The 18,342-nt window shown below is 52.0% G+C and overlaps 1 protein-coding gene across 4 annotated transcripts; it reads left to right on the forward strand.

Moving 5' to 3' along the window:
- On the forward strand, positions 1–14,906 carry CC2D1B (coiled-coil and C2 domain containing 1B). Of its 4 annotated transcripts, none has more exons than XM_023727072.1 (24): positions 1–114; positions 2,156–2,242; positions 3,168–3,312; positions 4,248–4,351; positions 4,748–4,909; positions 5,312–5,437; positions 5,633–5,792; positions 5,998–6,179; positions 6,383–6,458; positions 6,566–6,670; positions 6,752–6,882; positions 7,150–7,222; positions 7,427–7,560; positions 7,972–8,337; positions 8,720–8,845; positions 10,473–10,531; positions 10,624–10,740; positions 11,123–11,196; positions 11,335–11,393; positions 11,628–11,679; positions 12,335–12,434; positions 12,599–12,689; positions 13,910–14,039; positions 14,773–14,906. In XM_023727072.1, the coding sequence occupies exons 2-23, from the start codon at positions 2,177–2,179 to the stop codon at positions 14,036–14,038; spliced, it is 2,637 nt and encodes an 878-aa protein (XP_023582840.1). In that variant the 5' UTR covers positions 1–114; positions 2,156–2,176; the 3' UTR covers position 14,039; positions 14,773–14,906. The 4 variants fall into 4 exon arrangements, with proteins under 4 accessions (XP_023582840.1, XP_023582839.1, XP_023582841.1 ...); XM_023727071.1 differs by having other exon boundaries at positions 27–114; positions 2,153–2,242; XM_023727073.1 differs by lacking the exon at positions 14,773–14,906 and having other exon boundaries at positions 27–114; positions 2,153–2,242; positions 7,972–8,089; positions 8,165–8,337; positions 13,910–14,038.
- The last annotated feature ends 3,436 nt before the right edge of the window (positions 14,907–18,342 follow it).

Consider the following 18,342-nt stretch of genomic DNA (forward strand, 5'->3'; position numbering starts at 1 on the left):
GCGAACAGCCTCCCGGGCGGGCGCTTCCTACCTCCGCTGCCGCCCGGGGCCGGCGGGAACCCAGGGCGGTGCCGGGCAAGAGAAGGCCCGGTTCGATTTCGGATCCGCCGCGAGGTATGTCACGTACCCGCCCCCCGGCGAGGGGAGATCTGGGGACAGCGGGGAAGATGGGGGCAGACCGGAGGTTGGGCGGCGGGTCCAGCCGCAGGAAGGTGCGGGCCCCGGCTTCTCCCTACCTGTGGACTCGGTTGCCCACCTTTCTCCTCACCCCAGGCCCCAGTCCAGCATCGATGCCCCCAGCCCAGTGTCCCCCCGTGCGCATACTTGGCGTGTCTGATTCTGACCTCGTTCTTTCCCTGAGCCCGGCCACTCCGTGTCCCATCTCAATTGACTGGCCTGCCATTCACCCAAGTCTGACACCTGAACTCACCCTTCCGAACACCCACATCCAGTTAAGCTCAGAGCCCTGTTGATTTGACCTCTTAACTCCAATCAGCCACTTAACTCCACCACCCCCACTCCCCATCAGCTCGCCTCTGTCGCCTGGACTGTTGCAAGATGCTCGATATGGAGCAGGCTCCCTGTCTTCGTGACCCCTCCTCCGTCCTGTGCACCTTCCCTTGCACAGCTAGAGGGATGCTTCTGAAAGGCCGGCTTGATCTGTCATTTCTCGCCCCTTTGCTCTCGGAGTAATGTCCAAACTCCTTTAGGCTTAAAGATTGTTTTTGTTTGTTTTGCCCCCGCCCCCCGCTCACATTTCCAGCTTCTCTTGTACCATTTCTTGTCTCTGTTTATCCCGGAAACACCAAATTGGTCTTCCGTTTGTTTGTGCGGGCGAAGCCCTCTCTCACCTCAGAACATTTATCAGGTTATTCCCTTTGCTTGGAATCCTATACCCTTTCCTTGCCCCCAGCTTCTTCATGATTCAACACAGGCATCACGTCCTCCAAGAAGCCTTTTCTGCCTGTGCTGCCTCAGGGCACCCACAGCCCTGGAACAGCCCTCTGTGGTGGTTGTGTGTTCCTGTGTCTGCCTCCATCATGCAGCTGTACCTTGAGGGCTGAGCGCGTGTCGGCTCATTTCTGCACCCCCAGTGCCCAGCCAGGGACTGACACATAGTAGGTCCTATGAGTGGTTGTGAGACCTCTGAGGGAGTGAGACTGCTGAGTCAGGTTTCTCTAGAGCAGTGCTATCCAGTAGGACTTCCTGTGATGATAAATATGTTTTGTATGTGTGCTGGAGCCACACATGGCTCTTGAGCACCGGAAATGTCTAGGATGACTTAGGAACTAGGGCTTTTAATTGTACTTAATTATAATTAATTGAAATTTAAACTTAAATAGCTACCTGTGTCTACCATGTTGGACAGTGCTACTCTAGACCTTTTCTGAATCTTACTCAGTGTCTTAGCGTCCTCTAGAACGCTTTTTCTGGCAGCTCTGGAGGAAGGTCCGTGTCGTCAGTCTTCCCTTGGTCTGGGAGCTTCTCTGTGCAGATCCTCAGGTCCAAAGGACGCACTCTGCTCCCCGCATTGCTTTCTTGGTTCTGTGGGGTTCCCCGCTCTCTCCTTGCTTTCCTTTCCTTTTGTCTCTTGTAAGATAAAAGGTGGTGCACGCCACACCCCAGTGGTTCAGGGATGTGACCTGAGCAGGTGTGTTATGTCCCACCCTAATCCTCTTTAACCACAGGCAGAGATTATGATTTATAACACATAGGAAAATCACAAAATGGAGGACAACTACACAGTACTGGGAATCACGGCCTAACCAAGTTGACACATATTTTGGGGGGACACAGTTCAATCCATGACACCAGCCTCCTGTCCAGCCTGTACCTAGAGTTACTTCTCTGAATCTGCCTTCCTAGGCCCCTCCGCATCCAACTTCTCTAGGTCTAATCCATGTTCCTCACTTAGTTCAGAAACCTCATGTTGTGTCCACGCCCACCCATTACCAGGCTGTCCCCATCCCTTTCCATCTCCTCATACTCTTTTGGTGCTATAATTCCGACATGAGTATTCCATCCCCTCGTGTTAAGCGTTGTCTTCTTTCTCTGTGAGGTGGGAGTTTACTAATCACACCTTACCACAGGTAGCACTGTTGGGGGCAGGGCTTGAAGGCTGCTCCAGTCTGAGTCTGTCTTCCACCCCCAGCAGATAAGCAGCTAAGCTGCCAAGATGCCGGGCCCAAGACGTCGGAAGGGTCCTCAGGCCGGTGGCCAGGGTGTGGCAGCTGCCAAGCAGGTATGGATCTAGCTTCCTTCACCCCTGGGCCACTGGGGGGAGAGGGGTCTCTAGACAGAGCTTGGGCAAACTGGGTCGCCAGTGTGGTTTCCCCATTAGTCAGGAGACTTTGAGCTGTGCCTCATGGAGTTGGCAGAGCCCTTAGAGACCCTCTGACTAACCCCTGCCACACACAGGTGGGAGATGAGGCCTGAATTCACAGTGAGGGGTGGCACACCTTCAACCCAGGCCGCCTCCTGCACGGACCACGTCTGTATGAGTGACCTGAAGGGTTCAGGAGCCACCAAAGTCTAGGATATTCTCATGGGGCCTCAGTGCTCTATGGGTTTCTCATTTAGGGCCACAGCTTTGCATGCCAGCAAGGATGTCAGGACTTGAGGACTGTGGCCAGGGGCTAGGGACAGAGACATGGCCCATGTGGGAGAATAAGCAGGTCTGCCTTCTCAGTTTCTGCCTTTATTTTCCTGGGCCCAAGCCCTCAGCCTTCTTTGTCTGTTTTTATTGTCTTAAAGGAGGCAGGTAAGGGAGGTGGTAGTGTAAAGGGTTTGAACTCAAGTCACAAAGACCTTATTTTAAATTCTGGCTCTGCCACTCAGCAGACTGTCTTGGGTTCATCTGTACATGGAGGTGAAGATAGGACCTGCCACTCAGAGTTGTTGAGAATTAATCAAGATAATCATGTGGAGTGCTGAGTGAATGTCTGGCAGCCATTGCTATTGTTATTAGTTGTAATAATGATACTGTTATCTATTAGGATCTTTGTGGGGTCTCCAGGAGATAAGTGTCCTCAGGGGTAGTATCTCAGGCCTCAGTTTCCTTTTCTGCACAATGGGCTTTCACCATCAGGATCCCTGAATTGGGCTCTGGGGCTGGGCCCTGCCTCTGCCTCATTGTGTGCTTCCTAAGAACCCCTCTCTGCCCTCAGCTGGGGCTCTTTGTGGAGTTCAACCCTGAGGACATGCTGCTGGGAATGGAAGAGGCCGAAGATGACAGGGACCTGGAGGCGGAGCTGCTGGCCCTCACTGGAGAGAAAGGGACACCAGGCAGGAAGCCAGCACTGAAGGGGCAGGGTGAGTTTGTAACACTGGGCTGGGCTTGGTGGTGGAGGAGCCAGCCACGTCACCTGTCCTTCTGATGCCCATGGCCCCCTGCAGCACTCCCACCCAGAGGCCGTCTGGCCCTGCTCACGCACTCCCTCTCTACACTGCCCCTCCCCACCGGGGACAAATCTGATTCTCAGAAAGACTAGCTGATGTGTCTCCCTGCTTAGTCCTAACCAGGGCCTGCTGTTGAGGGGGGCTCAGTTAGCAAGGACTGAATTGGGCACATAGTGAGTGCACAGAAACTGTTGAATGAATGGATAAGTGGAGTCACCCCTCACAGCCTGGAAGCATCAAGGGGCCTAGATCTTCCTCACTTCTCCGGGAACCCCTCAGAGAGAACCATCCCCTTCCCCTGTGGCTCTGAGCTGAGGACAATGGGAGGACCTGGAAAGGCTCCCTGGTCTGGGAGAACCACTGGGCGCTCTCCTGTCTCTCCGTCTAACCCCGGTCTGGTGTAAGATGAGCCTGGGTTTGAATCCTGGCTTTGCCACTTAAACGGATTGTGATGTTGGTAAAGTAGTTAGTAGTTTTCAGTTTAGTCGTATATGAAATGGGGATAGTAGTACCTATCTTGCAGAATTGTTGTGAAGTTCAAATTTATTTTAAAAGAAAGTCTTTACAGATGTGAAAGGTGTGGTTGGGGGGATGGGTGGATATGTCTGTGAATAATAGTACAGGCAATGCAAAGAAGGGAGCAGTCCAGGAAGGTTTCCCTGGTGGGGGTCTTTTCAGCTGGGTCATAAAGGATGAGCAGGAGTTTTCCAGGTGGGACTTCGGTTGTGAGCATGAGAGTGGATTTCTTCCTGTGTGTGTTTGCCCAGCCCAGTGGATTGAAGACCCTTCTTTACTCATCCTGCACCTTCCCTGTGTTACCCTGACCTTCTGTGACCCTCTTCCCCCAGCCCCCCTGCCCATGGCCCACATCGAGAAGTTGGCGGCAGACTGTATGCAGGATGTGGAGGAGGAGGAGGAGGAGGAAGGGCTGGAGGAGGATGCAGACCTTCTGGTGCGTCCTGCCATGCTGGTGGCCAAGAGCTCCTGTGGTCAGCCTCGGGCCTGGTGGGGGAGGGGTGTGGAGAAAAGGCTGGGGTTTGTCCCTCTGTGTGCTTGGCCTTGGAGTGAGTGCCTTGCCCTTCCCGGACCTCCGTTTTCCTAACTGAACAGTGTGAGACTGGTCTCCTTTGACCCCTGGTCCAAGCTCTGCAGCGGGGAGTCTTAGATTTGTAGTCATCACTGTTTTCAGGGCTGTTCTTGGTCAGATTAAAGAAGTGTTTGGGAGGGCAACTTGCAAGCACAGCAGCTGACGCTGGGAAATATTGCTGGGGGTGAGAGCCCTTTACTCTCACATCCTATCGTGGGCATGGCCAGGAGGCCCCCAAGGTCCTGGGACTTGTCTCCCCAGACTGAGCTGCAGGAGGTCTTGGGTACAGAGGAGGAGGAGGCTGGGACCCTGGATGGCGACGAGGCAGCCAGCCCAGGCGGCCCTGAGGAGGAGAAGGGGCAGGAAAGTGTTGACCCTCCAGTGCCGACAGCCCTCCTAACAGCACCAGTCCCAGCAGCTCAGGTAGGGGTCCTGTGTGCCTCTGGTGCCCCTCACTGTCCACGGGGAGCATGCATGGTGCGTGGGTTGCATGTCCAGGCTGGAGTAGCCCCTCCCAGGGCCCCCTCCAGCAGCTGTCCCAAGCAGAAACCCAATAAGAAAACTCCTTGGTGGCTGGCTGGCCTCAAAGGTCTCTCTGTTCTCCCAGACCACCCTCCTCAGCCATTCCCTGCCTCCACCAATTGTCTGGGCCTGTGTGTTTGCCTCTGACATGGCCTCTGGTCTCTTCAGTGAGTCTTTGCTTCCCACCTTGAGGCTTTTAGGCCTTTCCTTCCCCTTGAGTCCCAGAGCTCCATCTTCTGGGGCAGTTTCCTGGCAGGGAGGGAGCAGCAAGAGCCTAGCTAGCCCTGAGTGAAGTGTCTGCAGGCTGAAAGGCCTGAGGGGCTGCAGGCCCTGCTGGAGGAGCGGATCCACAACTACCGGGCAGCAGCAGCCAGTGCCAAGGAGGCAGGGGAAGCAGCCAAGGCGAGGCGCTGTGAGCGTGGCCTCAAGGTGGGTGAGCCCTGCTGAGGAGCAGGGCTGGGTGGTGGGGCAGGGGCAGTGGGTGAGGCAGCTGGAAAAGGTTGGGCCAACGGAGTGAAGGCTTCTCCACCAGCCCGGTGGAGGTGATGGATCCCTGGCCTGTCTTGAAGCAGGGTTCAGGCTGAGACAGCTGGCTGGGTTTCTGGACTAGTTCCTCTCCCTCAGACTTTGGAATCCCAGCTGTCTGCTGTGAGGAAAGGCAGGAAGATCAATGAAGATGAGATCCCGCCTCCAGTCGCCTTGGGCAAGAGGCCTCCTGCCTCCCAGGAAGCAGCCAGCAGGAACCCTGAGGCAGATCCCCCAGGGCCCCCAGCCGTGGAGCCAGGTATCTGGAGACACTCAAATCCTGTCATGATTCCCAGGGCCAGGACCCGTGGCCTGCCTCCCCTCACACTACTGTCCTTCTTCCTCATTGCCCCTTCACTGAAGAGGCCCTCAGGCCGACCAGGCATGTGGGCGCTGGGACCCAAGGTGTGCACCTTCTTCTTTGGCCCTTATGCTCTCTCTGTGAGCTTTCTGTTTCCCCACAGACATCTCATCCCAGCCTGAGACAAGCCCTCTGGGAAGCCCTGGCATTTTTGCCCCACTGGATTCAGATCCAGACCAGCGGGCTCTGCTGTCAGCCCGACAGCGAGAGTACAAGGTGGCTGCCCTCAGTGCCAAACGGGCTGGAGATCTGGATCATGCCCGAGAGCTCATGAGGATTGGGAAGGTATGGCGTCTGGCTCAGAGGCCCCGTGTCCCACCCCTCGTTTCACAGATGGGTAAACTGAGGCCCAGAGAGAGGCAGTGACCTGCTAAAGGTCACACACCTAGAGCAGGCTTGAGTGAGACTGGCCTGAGGGGGCGTTGCTTTCAGCCAGGCTCTCGGGGATCCCTGGCTTACACGCACACCCGCTTTTCTTCCTACTGTAGAGATTTGGTGCAGTCCTGGAGGCCTTGGAGAGGGGGCAGCCTGTGGACCTGAGTGCCATGCCCCCAGCACCTGAGGGTCAGTATGGGGGTGGTGGGGAGTATGTTGGGTTGAGGTTGGGGAGGAGTATCAGGGCTGGGGCTGGCCAGGGCCCCCCACCTACATCTCTGCTTTGGGTCCTCCAGACCTGAAGCCACAGGCCTCCAAGGCCCCCACAGCACCTGTAGTCGTACCCCCAGGAGTGGAGCGAGTACAGCCAGTGATGGCCCCTGAGGCGCCAGCAACCCCAGGTAGGGCAGGATGGAGGGACCATCAGGTGGGGGCTGGGGAGGGGCAGGCAGAGCCGATGCCATCTCCCTCTCTCGTTCAAGCGGCCCCTGCAGAGCCGCAGACAGTGCTGGACGCCCTGCAGCAGAGGCTGAACAAGTACCGGGAGGCAGGCATCCAGGCCCGGGGCAATGGGGATGAGCGCAAGGCCCGGATGCATGAGCGCATCGCCAAGGTGGGCAGCAGCCGTGCGGCCCCATGCCGTGCCGAGCTCTCCCTGGCTGACTGCTCTCTGTCTCTGTGCTCCCTCAACAGGCCCTGGTCTTCTGAGTCTGTCTTGGTGTGTCTGTCTGTCTCGCCCTCCTAACTCTTGTTGCCTTGCGGCCTTTTTCCCTCCAGAGCTGTCTTTCCATCGGTCTTCCTCTCCTTGTTTCTGTGTCAGGTGGGCATGGAGCCTGCTGACTGCTGCCCACCCTCAGGCCTTCCCTTCCCTCCCTTGCAGCAATATCAAGATGCTATTCGGGCACACCGAGCAGGACGGAAGGTTGACTTTGCTGAGCTGCCTGTTCCTCCAGGTGAGTGGGGCTTGGCCTTGGGGCTCTATGAGGAGGTCTCTGTGCAAGAAGGGAGGGAGAGGGAAGTGATTCCTCATGATCCACTTGAGCCTATGGAAGCCATCCCCCAGCCATGCCCAGGAAAGACCCAGACAGGGCCCTCAGCAGCCTGGTGCTTCTCTGAGGCTACTCCACCCCTCCCAGCTCTCTCTCTCTCTTCCACAGGCTTTCCCCCAATCCCTGGCCTGGGGCCCACTAAGGGCACTGCGGAGGATGTGGTGGCAGCTACTCTAGCAGCTGCCCAGAAACTGGCCACGTCAGAGGATACAGCCCCAGCAGAGGAAGATGAGGAGGACGAGGTTTGGCTGAGAGCCCAAGACCCAGGGGCTGGTGGGGGAAAAAGGGTAAATCCAGACCCCTGTGCTTGACACTGTCCATACTAATGAGCCCAGTGAGGTAGGTATTCTTTGAGAAAATCTTGGCCAAGGGGTGCAGCTAGGAGTTAGCCGAGCTAGCATTCAAACCAAGGTCTTTTGGACTCTTGAACCCAGGCTTGATTACCATGCTGTTTCCTGTTGAGGGAGTTTAGACCAGAGAGCTTTCAAAGCTGCTTCTAGCCCTGAGATTCTCTAGGGGCCAGAGAGGGAAGGCCACTCATCTTGGGTCACACAGAGAGTCAGTACAGTGTTTGGAAAAGAGCCCTAGTCTGGGAGCTGCTGTGGCCAGGGTAGGGAACAGATCCCCCTGTGACAGCCTTCTGGGACCTGCAGGATGAGCCCCCAGCCCAGGCCCCAGTGGCAAAGAAGCCAGCACAGCCTCTGGTCCCTTCATCCCGGCCACCGCCTGAGCCCAAGGCCTCGAGTTCTAAGGAGTCACTGAGTCCATCTGGTGAGTTGGGGAGAAGAGGAGTGAAGGGTCTGGTGAGGAGCAGGCATGGCCCCAACCAGTGTCCTTTCCCATTAGTGAGGGAGCAGCTGGTGCTGCTAGAGGCACGGAAACTACAGTACCAGCGGGCAGCCCTACAGGCCAAGCGTGGCCAGAACCTGGAGCAGGCCAAGGCCCATCTGCGGGTGGTCAAAGGCCTTGAGGCCCAGATCCTCCAGGCCCGGGCTGGCCGCCCTGTCAGCCTCTCCAAGGTGAGTCCCAGCTGTGTAAGCACCAGGGCTTCTCAGGCAGAGAAGGTGGGTACCAGGGTGGGAGGCAGAGGATTGAACTGGGGCCGCTTCTTGGATGAGGCAGGATTTGAACAGGCTGTGTTGGCAGCATGGGAAAGAGCCTACCCCATGGCTCCACGAGGGGCCAGGGAAGGGCAGGTGGGCGGTCTGTGGTCAGAGGTGACAAGACCAGTGGAGGATAGAGTGTTCCAGCAGCCTAGGATAGAATGGAAGGCAATGAGCTTCCATTACTGGAGTTTAGTAGAAGCTGAAGAACATTTAGAAGGAATTCCTGCCTTTGTTGGGCTCAGTAGAGGAGTAATCTGACTCTTGGGGCCCCTGAGGGGCCTTGTGACCTGGGCAGGTGCCTTCACCCTTGACGGATGAGGAGGGTGACTTCATCCTCATCCACCACGAGGACCTGCGAATCTCCCAGAAGGCTGAGGAGGTGTATGCCCAGCTACAAAAAATGCTTCTGGAGCAGCATGAGGTCAGTAGGTTTCTTGTCTGTTCTCCCCCTTTCAGTGCCCATAGCCTGTTTTGGGGAAAGGGCTCAGACCAGGTAGGCCTGGTTTCACATTCTAGCTTTTCGACTTACTGGTTGGGTAAGGCACTTACCCTTCTGAACTACATTTTCCTCATCTGCAAAATGGGATGGTAATGCCCCTCTTTCAGGGTGGTTACAGAGTTCACACAACAGAGTGGAAGGTGAGGTATTTTGCAGATGGGAGCAGGAACTGTTAAAGAGATACACAGTCATGCGTCACTTAATGTCCACAGTACATTCTGGGAAATACGTGATTTGGATGTTCTGAGAACACCCTGTTACAGATGAAGATCTTTTCAGGCTTTTGCTTCCAGAGTAAGGAGGTTTTGTCCATATTAAAAATGTGCTGGGGCAGATAACCTCCCTCTACAAGTAGTTCATCTGAGGTTTCAAAAAATTCTTCTGCCCTTTGCATCAGCACTCGCAGACTCACCACTCGCTGTCATATTATGCAGCAAAAAACATTGTTTGAAGTGCCTAAACCACCCAGAGCTAGCACTAAACTCAATATCATAGTCTGGTCTTGCTTTGCTTTAAGCATCTTGAACAAGCTTTGTGCCTTAGCAGTGATAGTCAAGTCCTGAGAGGGATTTGCTTTTGTGTTTGGTTCTCAATCCATGTCATTAGCAATTTCTCCATATCTGATATAGGTTCCTCTCATTTTTGTTAGCTTTGTAGCTTTCAGTGAAGCTGATCCTTTAACAGCTTGGAGAATTTTTTCTTTGCTTTTGAGGATCATCATGATTGTCAAGTGTGATATGCCTGAATCTGCTACGTCCCATTTTCCAGTCAGGATTTGTGAACTCTCCTATAACCCTATGGGACCAGGGACGTGTATGTGGTCGAGTGTTTCCCGAACGGTTGTTATGCAGCACATGTAGAAACGTATACGTAGATATATATGTGTGTATAAACATACATATGTATGTATACATGTGTACCCACTCTTCACTTATCGACATGGTTACGTTCCAAAGAACAGTTCATTATGTGAAAATTGGCGTTAATGTGAAAATGGAAGATGACCACATCAGATCACAAAGTGGAAGATGACTACATCATTACATAACTGCCAAACCACTGAGAACCACGACCCAGCCAAGTTGACACATACCCTTAACCATCACAGCCAGCATTACTGTCGCCTCGCACCACAGTGTTCGTTAGTGCCAGACGTACATCGTTAATGCGCAGAACAGAGTTTTTACTATTGTTGTAAATGTGAAATGTCAGATAATGAGATAGTAAGTGAGGAGTAGGTGTATATATATGAATGAACTGCTGCTTACTCTTCTGGAAGGTCTTCTGAGGTGATGTTTGAATTGTGTTTTGAAGGATGAATAGGAGGTTGCCACGTGAATTTTGGGGAAAGGCTATCAGAAAAGGAAACAGCAAAACTTAGGCAGAAAAATGTGACAGGACTTGGGAACAGTGCCCTTGGGATATGTGTTTGGGGGAGGAAAGGGGAAGGCTACAGAGGAAGGTTAAACCTCTAAGAAGATGGGCCTTCAGTGCCAACCTAGGCAGGTCCTGTCTGAGCTCTGTTGTCATGCTGGGCCCCTATTTTCAGAAGTGCCTGCTATTCTCCAAGCAGTTCATGCACCAGGGCAATGTAGCTGAGACTACGCGGTAAGTGCAAGGGCTGGGGCTAAGGTGGCCTTGTGGGATGGGCAGCAGAAAACGAGCCCTGCCATGCTAATCTGCGCACCCCTCCCTGTTAGGTTTGAGAAGCTTGCGCAGGACCGCAAAAAGCAGCTTGAGATCCTGCAGCTGGCCCAGGCCCAGGGCCTTGACCCTCCCAGCCACCATTTTGAGTTGAAGACATTCCAGACTGTAAGGTGTGAAAGCCTAAGAGGGATAGCAGCTCTTGGGTGGAGGCCCATCTATGGACTGGCAAGAGGCTGGGAGCCAGGGCTGGAGACTTAGGCCTTCTGTGTAGCTTCCCAAGGCCTGGCCCTGCCGTAGGCACTGGGGGTGTTGAGGAGTAGCATGTGGGGACTGCCTGTGACTTGCTCAGAGCTGGTGCAGTTGTGTAGAAAGATCTCTGGACTGGGATTTGGAAACTGAGGTTTGAGTACCAGCACAGCCACTTGTAGCTGAGGCAAGGATTTCTTCCCTGGGCCCACTCTCTTCCTGACCACCACGGCAGGCACTGGAAGAAGGGCCTTGTTCCACCACTCTCCTTCACTTGGGTTCTTCCTCCTTTCTTCTTGGCCATAGGATCTTCTCAGAACTCAACAGCACAGAAATGCATCTGATCATTGTCCGGGGAATGAACCTCCCAGTTCCTCCAGGTAACCCCAGGGCCATCTTACTCCAGGAAACTTTTGCCAAGACAGTCCACCCCCAGCCAGTGTGGAGACGCTGGCTCTCCCTCCACATCAAGGACTGGGCGTCTGGCCACTCCTTCTGACTCTGTTTCTCCCTCACAGGAGTGACCCCTGATGACTTGGATGCCTTTGTGCGGTTTGAGTTCCACTACCCTAACGCGGTGAGGCTCAGATAGAGGTGGGATGCTCTGAATCCCCATCTTCTGTTCTAGGACCCTGTGCTCAATTTCTTCCCATCCCTGGCCAGGCCTGTTGTAGGGAGGGATCTGAAGACCCTTAGGTCCATTCCCTGAAGGGGCCCCTTCCCTTGACACTCACGTAGCCCAGAGTCGCTGGCCCTGTATGTCTCTTTTTTCCCCAGGCTGTCCTGAACTCTCCCTTTTCACTGCTCTTAGGACCAGGCTCAAAAACACAAAACAGCTGTGGTGAAGAACACAAACTCTCCAGGTGAGGCTGTCCATGAGGACCCTTCCTCTCTCACTCTCTGACGTGTGTGCAGCACTTGTGTTTCTAGAGTGTTTGCACATCTGTTATCTTACTTGTTCCTTTCAACTTGAGTGATAAAGACAGTTATTCTTTTATCACCAGTCCTCTCCCGTAGCTGGGGAAACTAAAGCTCAGAGAGGTAAAGACTTGCTTTGGGTCTCGTAGCAAGGAGGTGGTAGAAATGAGACTTGAACCCAGGAATCCTAACTCCAAATTCCAAGTCCTTCCCTCTTTGTTATAATCTGTGTCAGCTGTTGTTGGTTGTCACTGAGTTGATGCTGCCTCACAGCGACCCCATGTGTGCAGAGTAGAACTGCTCCATAGGGTTTTAAGGCTGGGACCTTTCAGAAGCAGATTGCCAGGCCTGTCTTCCGAGGCACACCTGGATGGGTTCAAACCTCCAACTTTTAGGCTAGTAGTTGAGTGCTTAACTGCCAACTGTAAGTACAGAAACTCTTAAGACCAGCACTTAAGACTGTATCACCCACTGGTGGCAATCACTCTGAAATGCAGGCAGAGAGATTCAGAAGGAAGGCCAGCCCTGGGCCTCCGTATTCCACTTCCTCAGGAAATCTCTGGGAGCCAAGCCCCTCCTTACCTTCTCCCCCTCTTGCAGAATTTGATCAACTCTTCAAACTAAACATCAACCGAAACCACCGGGGCTTCAGGAGGGTGATCCAAAGCAAAGGAATCAAGTTTGAAATCTTCCACAAAGGGTGAGTCCCCTTACAGTCACACTGTCGAGGTGGGCTGGGAAGAAGGAATGGTGTTTCTGTCGCTGCTGCTGGTGTAACTATTCATTTTTTTCTGCACTGGGCTCAGCCAGTTCACTTCTGCCTCCCTGCCCAGTCCAATCCTCTGCTGCCTCTTGGCTTCCCAGGTCCTTCTTCAGAAGCGACAAGCTGGTCGGCACAGCCCACTTGAAGCTGGAGCGGCTGGAGAATGAGTGTGAGATCAGAGAGATTGTGGAGGTAGGGCTCAGGGTGGGGATACCAGAGGACTTAGAGGAGAGCCAACATTTATTGGACACCAGTCCCTATTGTAGGTTTTTTTGTGCCCAATATTTAATTTTAAAATATCCTTAAGTGTCCCATATAGTAGGTGGTATCCCCATTTCACAGATGAAGAGATTCAGAGGGTCTGAGAAACTCACACGGACACACCTAGATAGGAAGTGATCATACTCTTTCTAGAATACCTTGTCCCCCCTCAAGTTCCAGGGAAAGTGGATTAGAGGGCCCCGAAGGGGTCTGATTACTGCTGCCAGCCTGGCACATGCAGATTCCTAGGTTTCTGAAGGCAGAGTTATGGTTGGGCAACTGTCTGGCAGCGTATGAAGAGGAACAAGCTCCTGACATAACGCTGATAAAGTGTTTCTGGAGCAGGGATCCACCAGAATGTAGCTAGTCTGTGCTTAGGCATCAGCCCCCAGACAGCACTTTAAGCTTCCATGGGATTTTGCAGGCAGAGCTTGTCTGTAACAGATGAGTACACTAAGAACCAGTGGGAAGGGTGTTACATAAGCTCGTACAGTATGTTCCTGGCAGAGAGAGGACCAGACCCTTGCTGATGCCTTCTCAGGCTGGGGTCTTTCCCACCATGGTGCACCTGCATCCCTGCCTGTTGGGGGGCCTTGTTCCCTAGGGAAGCCTGGTTTGTATTGGTTCCTTTGAGGGTGATCAGACTTCTCAGGCCTGTTAGCACTGCTTAGCCCTCCAGCTGCCTCCTCTGCTGATGAGAGGAGGGAGCCGGTATGGTGGGTTGGCAGGAACCTTGGCCTGGGTCCTGCTCCTGGCTCTGCCCTGCAGTGGCTGTGTGACTTTAAATCCACTTCTCTGGGCCACCTCTGAAGTGAAGCTGGGCTAAGCGGTTTTCAGGCGGCTCCTTGAAGCCCGTGTTTGTTCTGGGAGCTGCCATGAGGATTGAGGGGACACTGGGGGGGGCAGAGCTATAGGTTTCCCACTTCCACTTGAGTCAGAGCATTGCTGCTCATGTGCATTTTTATGTTACATATTTTTATGAGACTTACCTAAACACCACCACCACCAAATGGCAGGAGGGCAGGGGCTGTCATGAAACAGATGGCCTTTGTTAACCCTGTGGGGTGCCTTAGCTCCTCTTACTCCTTTCCTGTGAGAAGAGTGAAGCTCCCCACCACCCATCGCCCCCTCCCTCTCCACGGTCCTCACAGGTCCTGGATGGAAGGAAACCCACTGGGGGGAAGCTGGAGGTGAAGGTGAGGCTGCGGGAGCCTCTGAGCGGCCAAGACATGCAAACGGTCACTGAGAACTGGCTGGTCCTGGAGCCCAGGGGCCTGTGAGGTGGGCAGCTAGCTCTTTGGACCTTCAGAACCTCTCCCTTCTGCTCTCTGCCAGGGCCCCACAAGCACCCATCCTTTACTCCCTGGGAAGAAAGCCTAGGAGTTTCTCACCTTCCTCAGTAGAACTGGGGAGGGAAGTTCACCTTTCAAGGTTTGTCTTCAGAAAATCCTTTCTAAGATCTGTATTTTCACCGCAGTTCAGACTTCCTCTGCTTTGTGCCCCTGTGCAGCAGATGGTCAGTGCCGGGAGAGGAGTCAGGCCAGTGACCATGGTGTACAGGAGCTTACTTGTCCTAGCTTTGCGGGCTACAGGAGCATTTATACATAAGGGAGATGCTGCTCCCACAAGTACCAAAGACTTCTTAAGTACTTGCACTACTGACCACAGCCCTGGTCTTGCCGGCCCCTCCCCATGCCTCCACAGAAGCAGGCTGGGTTCCGGGCTCCCCTACTCTCCCTCAGTGTGGAAGAAGGCAAGGATACCCTCATTGCTCTGTGCCACAGAGTCTTGAAGCCTCACCTCTTCACCCCTGCATAGCAACTGTGTGCAGCTTACCCCAGCCCCGAGTTGCACCATTTCCGGATGTGCCTTTAAAAGATATGACTGTGAGGGATGGGAGAACTCAAGGGTGATCTGGGACCTTCCTTGCTTGGGGCAGGGTCCAGTGACAGCCTATCCCCCACGACTCAGTTTACCCCGCTCTGCCTGTGCCTTGTGCCTTCGTTCCTAACAGCTGCCGTACTAGCCTTCCTGCTTCCCAAAGGAGAGAGTGGAGGAGGAAAGTATTTTCGATACTACTTAGTGAAGTAAACGGAAGGTTGTATCTCGGGTTTGGTCCATGCACCTAAGACTAAAAGACTGTTAACTGGGGGGGGGGGGGAAATATATATATATAATTTTATGTAGCCATTTTTATTTATTTAAGAAACTAGGTCTAATTCATTGTGGGGGGTTTACACTTTTAAACACACACACGCTGAGTAACCATCAAAGTTGTAAACTAAAGCCCTGCTCCGTCACTTTTTTTTTTAGTGGTAAAATACGTATCACAAAAAACGTGCTGTTTGAACCAGTCTCTTTTCCGTGTACTTTTCAAAAGGCAGGGTAGCAGAAACACCTGTTATTGACAGAAACTGCTGCCGGGGCTTCCCATTTGGGGGGCAGGGGAAGCTTCTATTCTTCAGTTGATCACCTGAGGAAATCCCTTACTTCCCAAGAAATTCTCCTTTGGCTTTGTTTTTCTGAATGGATGGAAACAATGGAGGGATTTGTAGTTGCAATAGATTTAATATTCGAAACCACATGTTCTTAAAAATAAACTGTAACACCCCAATAATCTTTTTTCTTTTAAGCATTAAATTCAAAGCATTCCTCAAGGTCATTTTTAAAAGGCTATAATTGAAGCAGATACATTCAGTTTACTGACGAGTATAGTACTACATAAGCACAGCTCAAAAAGATGAGCTTTTGTGTGTCTTTTTCAGGGATACGGCCAGGTCATGCTTCCCTGCCCTTAAGAGCAGAGCTTTTACTGAATAACAACAGGAACTGCAAATGACATTTTTCCCTGAGTTTTCTGGCCAGTCTTACCTATCAGAAGCAAACTACCAAAATTTCCACAGATGAGAGACTTGACACTTAATTGCAGCCACATAAATGTGGCAAACGAGCAGTGATCTAAAATGAAGGGGGGAGGATTGGCAGCCTTCATAGAGCAAAGAGGGGTAGCCAGGAGGTTCCTAGGGTTTGCAGCCAACCCAGCGCTTACTCAGGGCAAAAATGATGGCAGTGGTTCGCCTCTAAGGTTCCACCCAGCCCTAGGAATTTCTGAATTTAGGCCTGTGCTGGAAATGCCTATTTCCATAAGAAGTTCTCTATGACCTCAGAGATTTCCCTTTGCAAAACTCGTTCAACTTCAGTTGGCTTCATTGCTCTTTGCTTTTTGAAAAACAGCCTCTATGCTGAGGGAGGCAAGACAAAGCCACCCACTGGACTTGGAGACTCAGGTTCTTAAAGGGCCTTTGTTGCATCCGAGACATGCAGGGAGCCTGCCCCGGCCTTGTCCTAAGATTTGCCCAAATGCAATAACCAAGCTTTGGAGGTTAGCGACTCATGGGCAAATGAGAACCAGCCACAACTAAAGTAATTTTTAAAGTTTTATATTCTTTTATCTAGTGCAGTGCACTTTCTTCGGAATTAGTGGACTGAACAAGAGATGGAAGAAAATTAGAGTCAGGACGTCTTGCTCACACAACTAAAGGGCAGATTCTTTTGTGACTTCCACATTATTCTTTCTTATAGCACCATTCTGACACCTATAATGGGGCTTCCAAATTTTGAAGGCTTATTGTCCAAATGTTTGTGGGCATCTCCTAAAAGATCTTGCCCCTTAAGGGCAGTAGCTTTCGGGGAGCCAGAAAGCTTGGCACCTGGTCAAGGTCCAGCTCCATCACAGATGGATTCTACCCTTCTCTGGGCTTCAGCTTCCTGAGCTCTAAAATAAGCATCATCCTGCTCTACTGCTAAGTCCTTCTTTCTACATATACAGACCCTAAAAATTCCTGGCATTACTAAAATAGAAACTACTGACACAAACTTAGTACAGAAACATAATGTTCAGTGAAGATTGCTTGATTGTAGTCTGAAATGCATAAATTATTCCTAGCTCACCAGTTATGTGGTAAGAGGTTAAGTTTACATGGGAATTTTGGGCCCACCATCTACCACATTCCCGAGGTAGGACACTTGAAACCTATCGTTCAGGAACCACTGTGGCTGAGGGAAGACGCGGGATGGGAATGTCACAGGGCCAAGTCCCATATTGCTAACCCTACAGCCCAGTAGGTGCTCAGAAAGTGTTGACAGAAACAAATGGAGAAACTACATTGCCTAGAATTTGGTAGACATTCAATAATTTTAAAATATTTATTACTAAATTACCAGAATGGCAATTCCATTCCTCAGTTTATAACGATCTCTGTATCAGTCTTCAAGTTTACGTTCTAGAAAAATTTGCCTTATTTAGAAATGTGATGTTTCAGATCTTCACTTTATATAATTCTTACAATATACATTATATAAAAGCAAAGACCAAAAAACTAGCCTCCACTGTTTTATGCCCAATTCCACGAGATGATTTTACTAAACATAAAGGACGTTTTATGCAGTTGACAACAGACCTGACTGTATAGGACGAGGGTTTGTTCTTGGAGTGAGAATTAAAAAGACTGCACTGATACAGAAAAAAATATATACAATGGCAAGACCTTTTTAGCTGAGAAGGACGGAAGATAAACTTCTATAGGAAAACAGGACCAACTCACAGTGCATCAAACCAAACCTTCACACAGAGCATTACGGCGAGGGAGGCACAAGGCGCAGATGGATTAGGAACTCTGCAGATGGCATTAGAAAAGAAGTCACTGGTCTTGTGAACTGCTGACCTCTGTAGAAGCTCCAAACTTCCCAGGTATATTTAGAACAAGCTGGATGTTGTTATCCTGAAAATACTTGCCCCTGTTAATAAGTGCTGCTTCTGTCAGATTTGGGGGTTGGCGATCCCAGGGCTCAGTCCTTAACAAGCTGAGCTCTGCACTAAGGAGCACCTACTCTCCTCTCTGCCTTTAGAATTCCAAGTACTCACGTCTGAGGGAAAGGCCACAGTCAGTTCTCAGCAGCCGTCATCAGCAAGGCCTGTGGAGGCAGATGTGGGCTGTGACCCCCACCACCACGGGGAGAGGGATGAACCTGGGTAGACACAGGCCAGGCCTTTGGGGCTGTGTTTGAAAAGCAGCTGCTGCCCTAAGCACAGCTCCGTGGCCTCAATGGTTGCCACATCCTGGATCCAGCCCCAGCCACTGGGGAGCAGCCTCTCACTGTCCCAGAGGCAGGGGATAGTGGAGCTGTGCTTTTACTGCGGAGGGACTGACTGGCCCAGCCTAGGCTTTCGATGATGACAGCCACACAAGGAGTTGCCTTAAAACAGTGTTCTTCACAGTGAGTTGTGAAATCCATTTCATCTGTGGCCAAAACAAATTTTTAATGAAAGAGAAAATGACCAGAGTCACATATCATGGATAAGCCAGATCTTGGTCCACTAAAAAACAAAACAGGGCTCCTTGGAGAAATGGCGGATTCCAGGGCTGGAGGAGAGTAACTACAGGCTGACCCTGAAATACCTTAGGCCAGAAAAGGAAGTGCTCAAAAAAGTAATGGGGGCATGACACAAAAACGTAGAAGCCAGCCTGAGGGGGCTCCCACTGGCCAAAACAGACCATCTGAGCACCAAAACAATGAACTGAAA

Source organism: Trichechus manatus, unplaced genomic scaffold, assembly GCF_000243295.1.
Source record: "Trichechus manatus latirostris isolate Lorelei unplaced genomic scaffold, TriManLat1.0 scaffold00015, whole genome shotgun sequence".
Taxonomy (NCBI): Eukaryota; Metazoa; Chordata; class Mammalia; order Sirenia; family Trichechidae; genus Trichechus; species Trichechus manatus.

Bases quoted from the DNA above. Each gene is read 5' to 3' on its own strand.
- CC2D1B (XM_023727072.1), top strand. From the start codon at position 2,177: ATGCCGGGCCCAAGACGTCGGAAGGGTCCTCAGGCCGGTGGCCAGGGT. The intron at 7,561-7,971 runs GTTTGGCTGAGA...TGGGACCTGCAG, and splicing joins AGGAAGATGAGGAGGACGAG to GATGAGCCCCCAGCCCAGGC. The intron at 8,338-8,719 runs GTGAGTCCCAGC...TGACCTGGGCAG, and splicing joins GCCCTGTCAGCCTCTCCAAG to GTGCCTTCACCCTTGACGGA.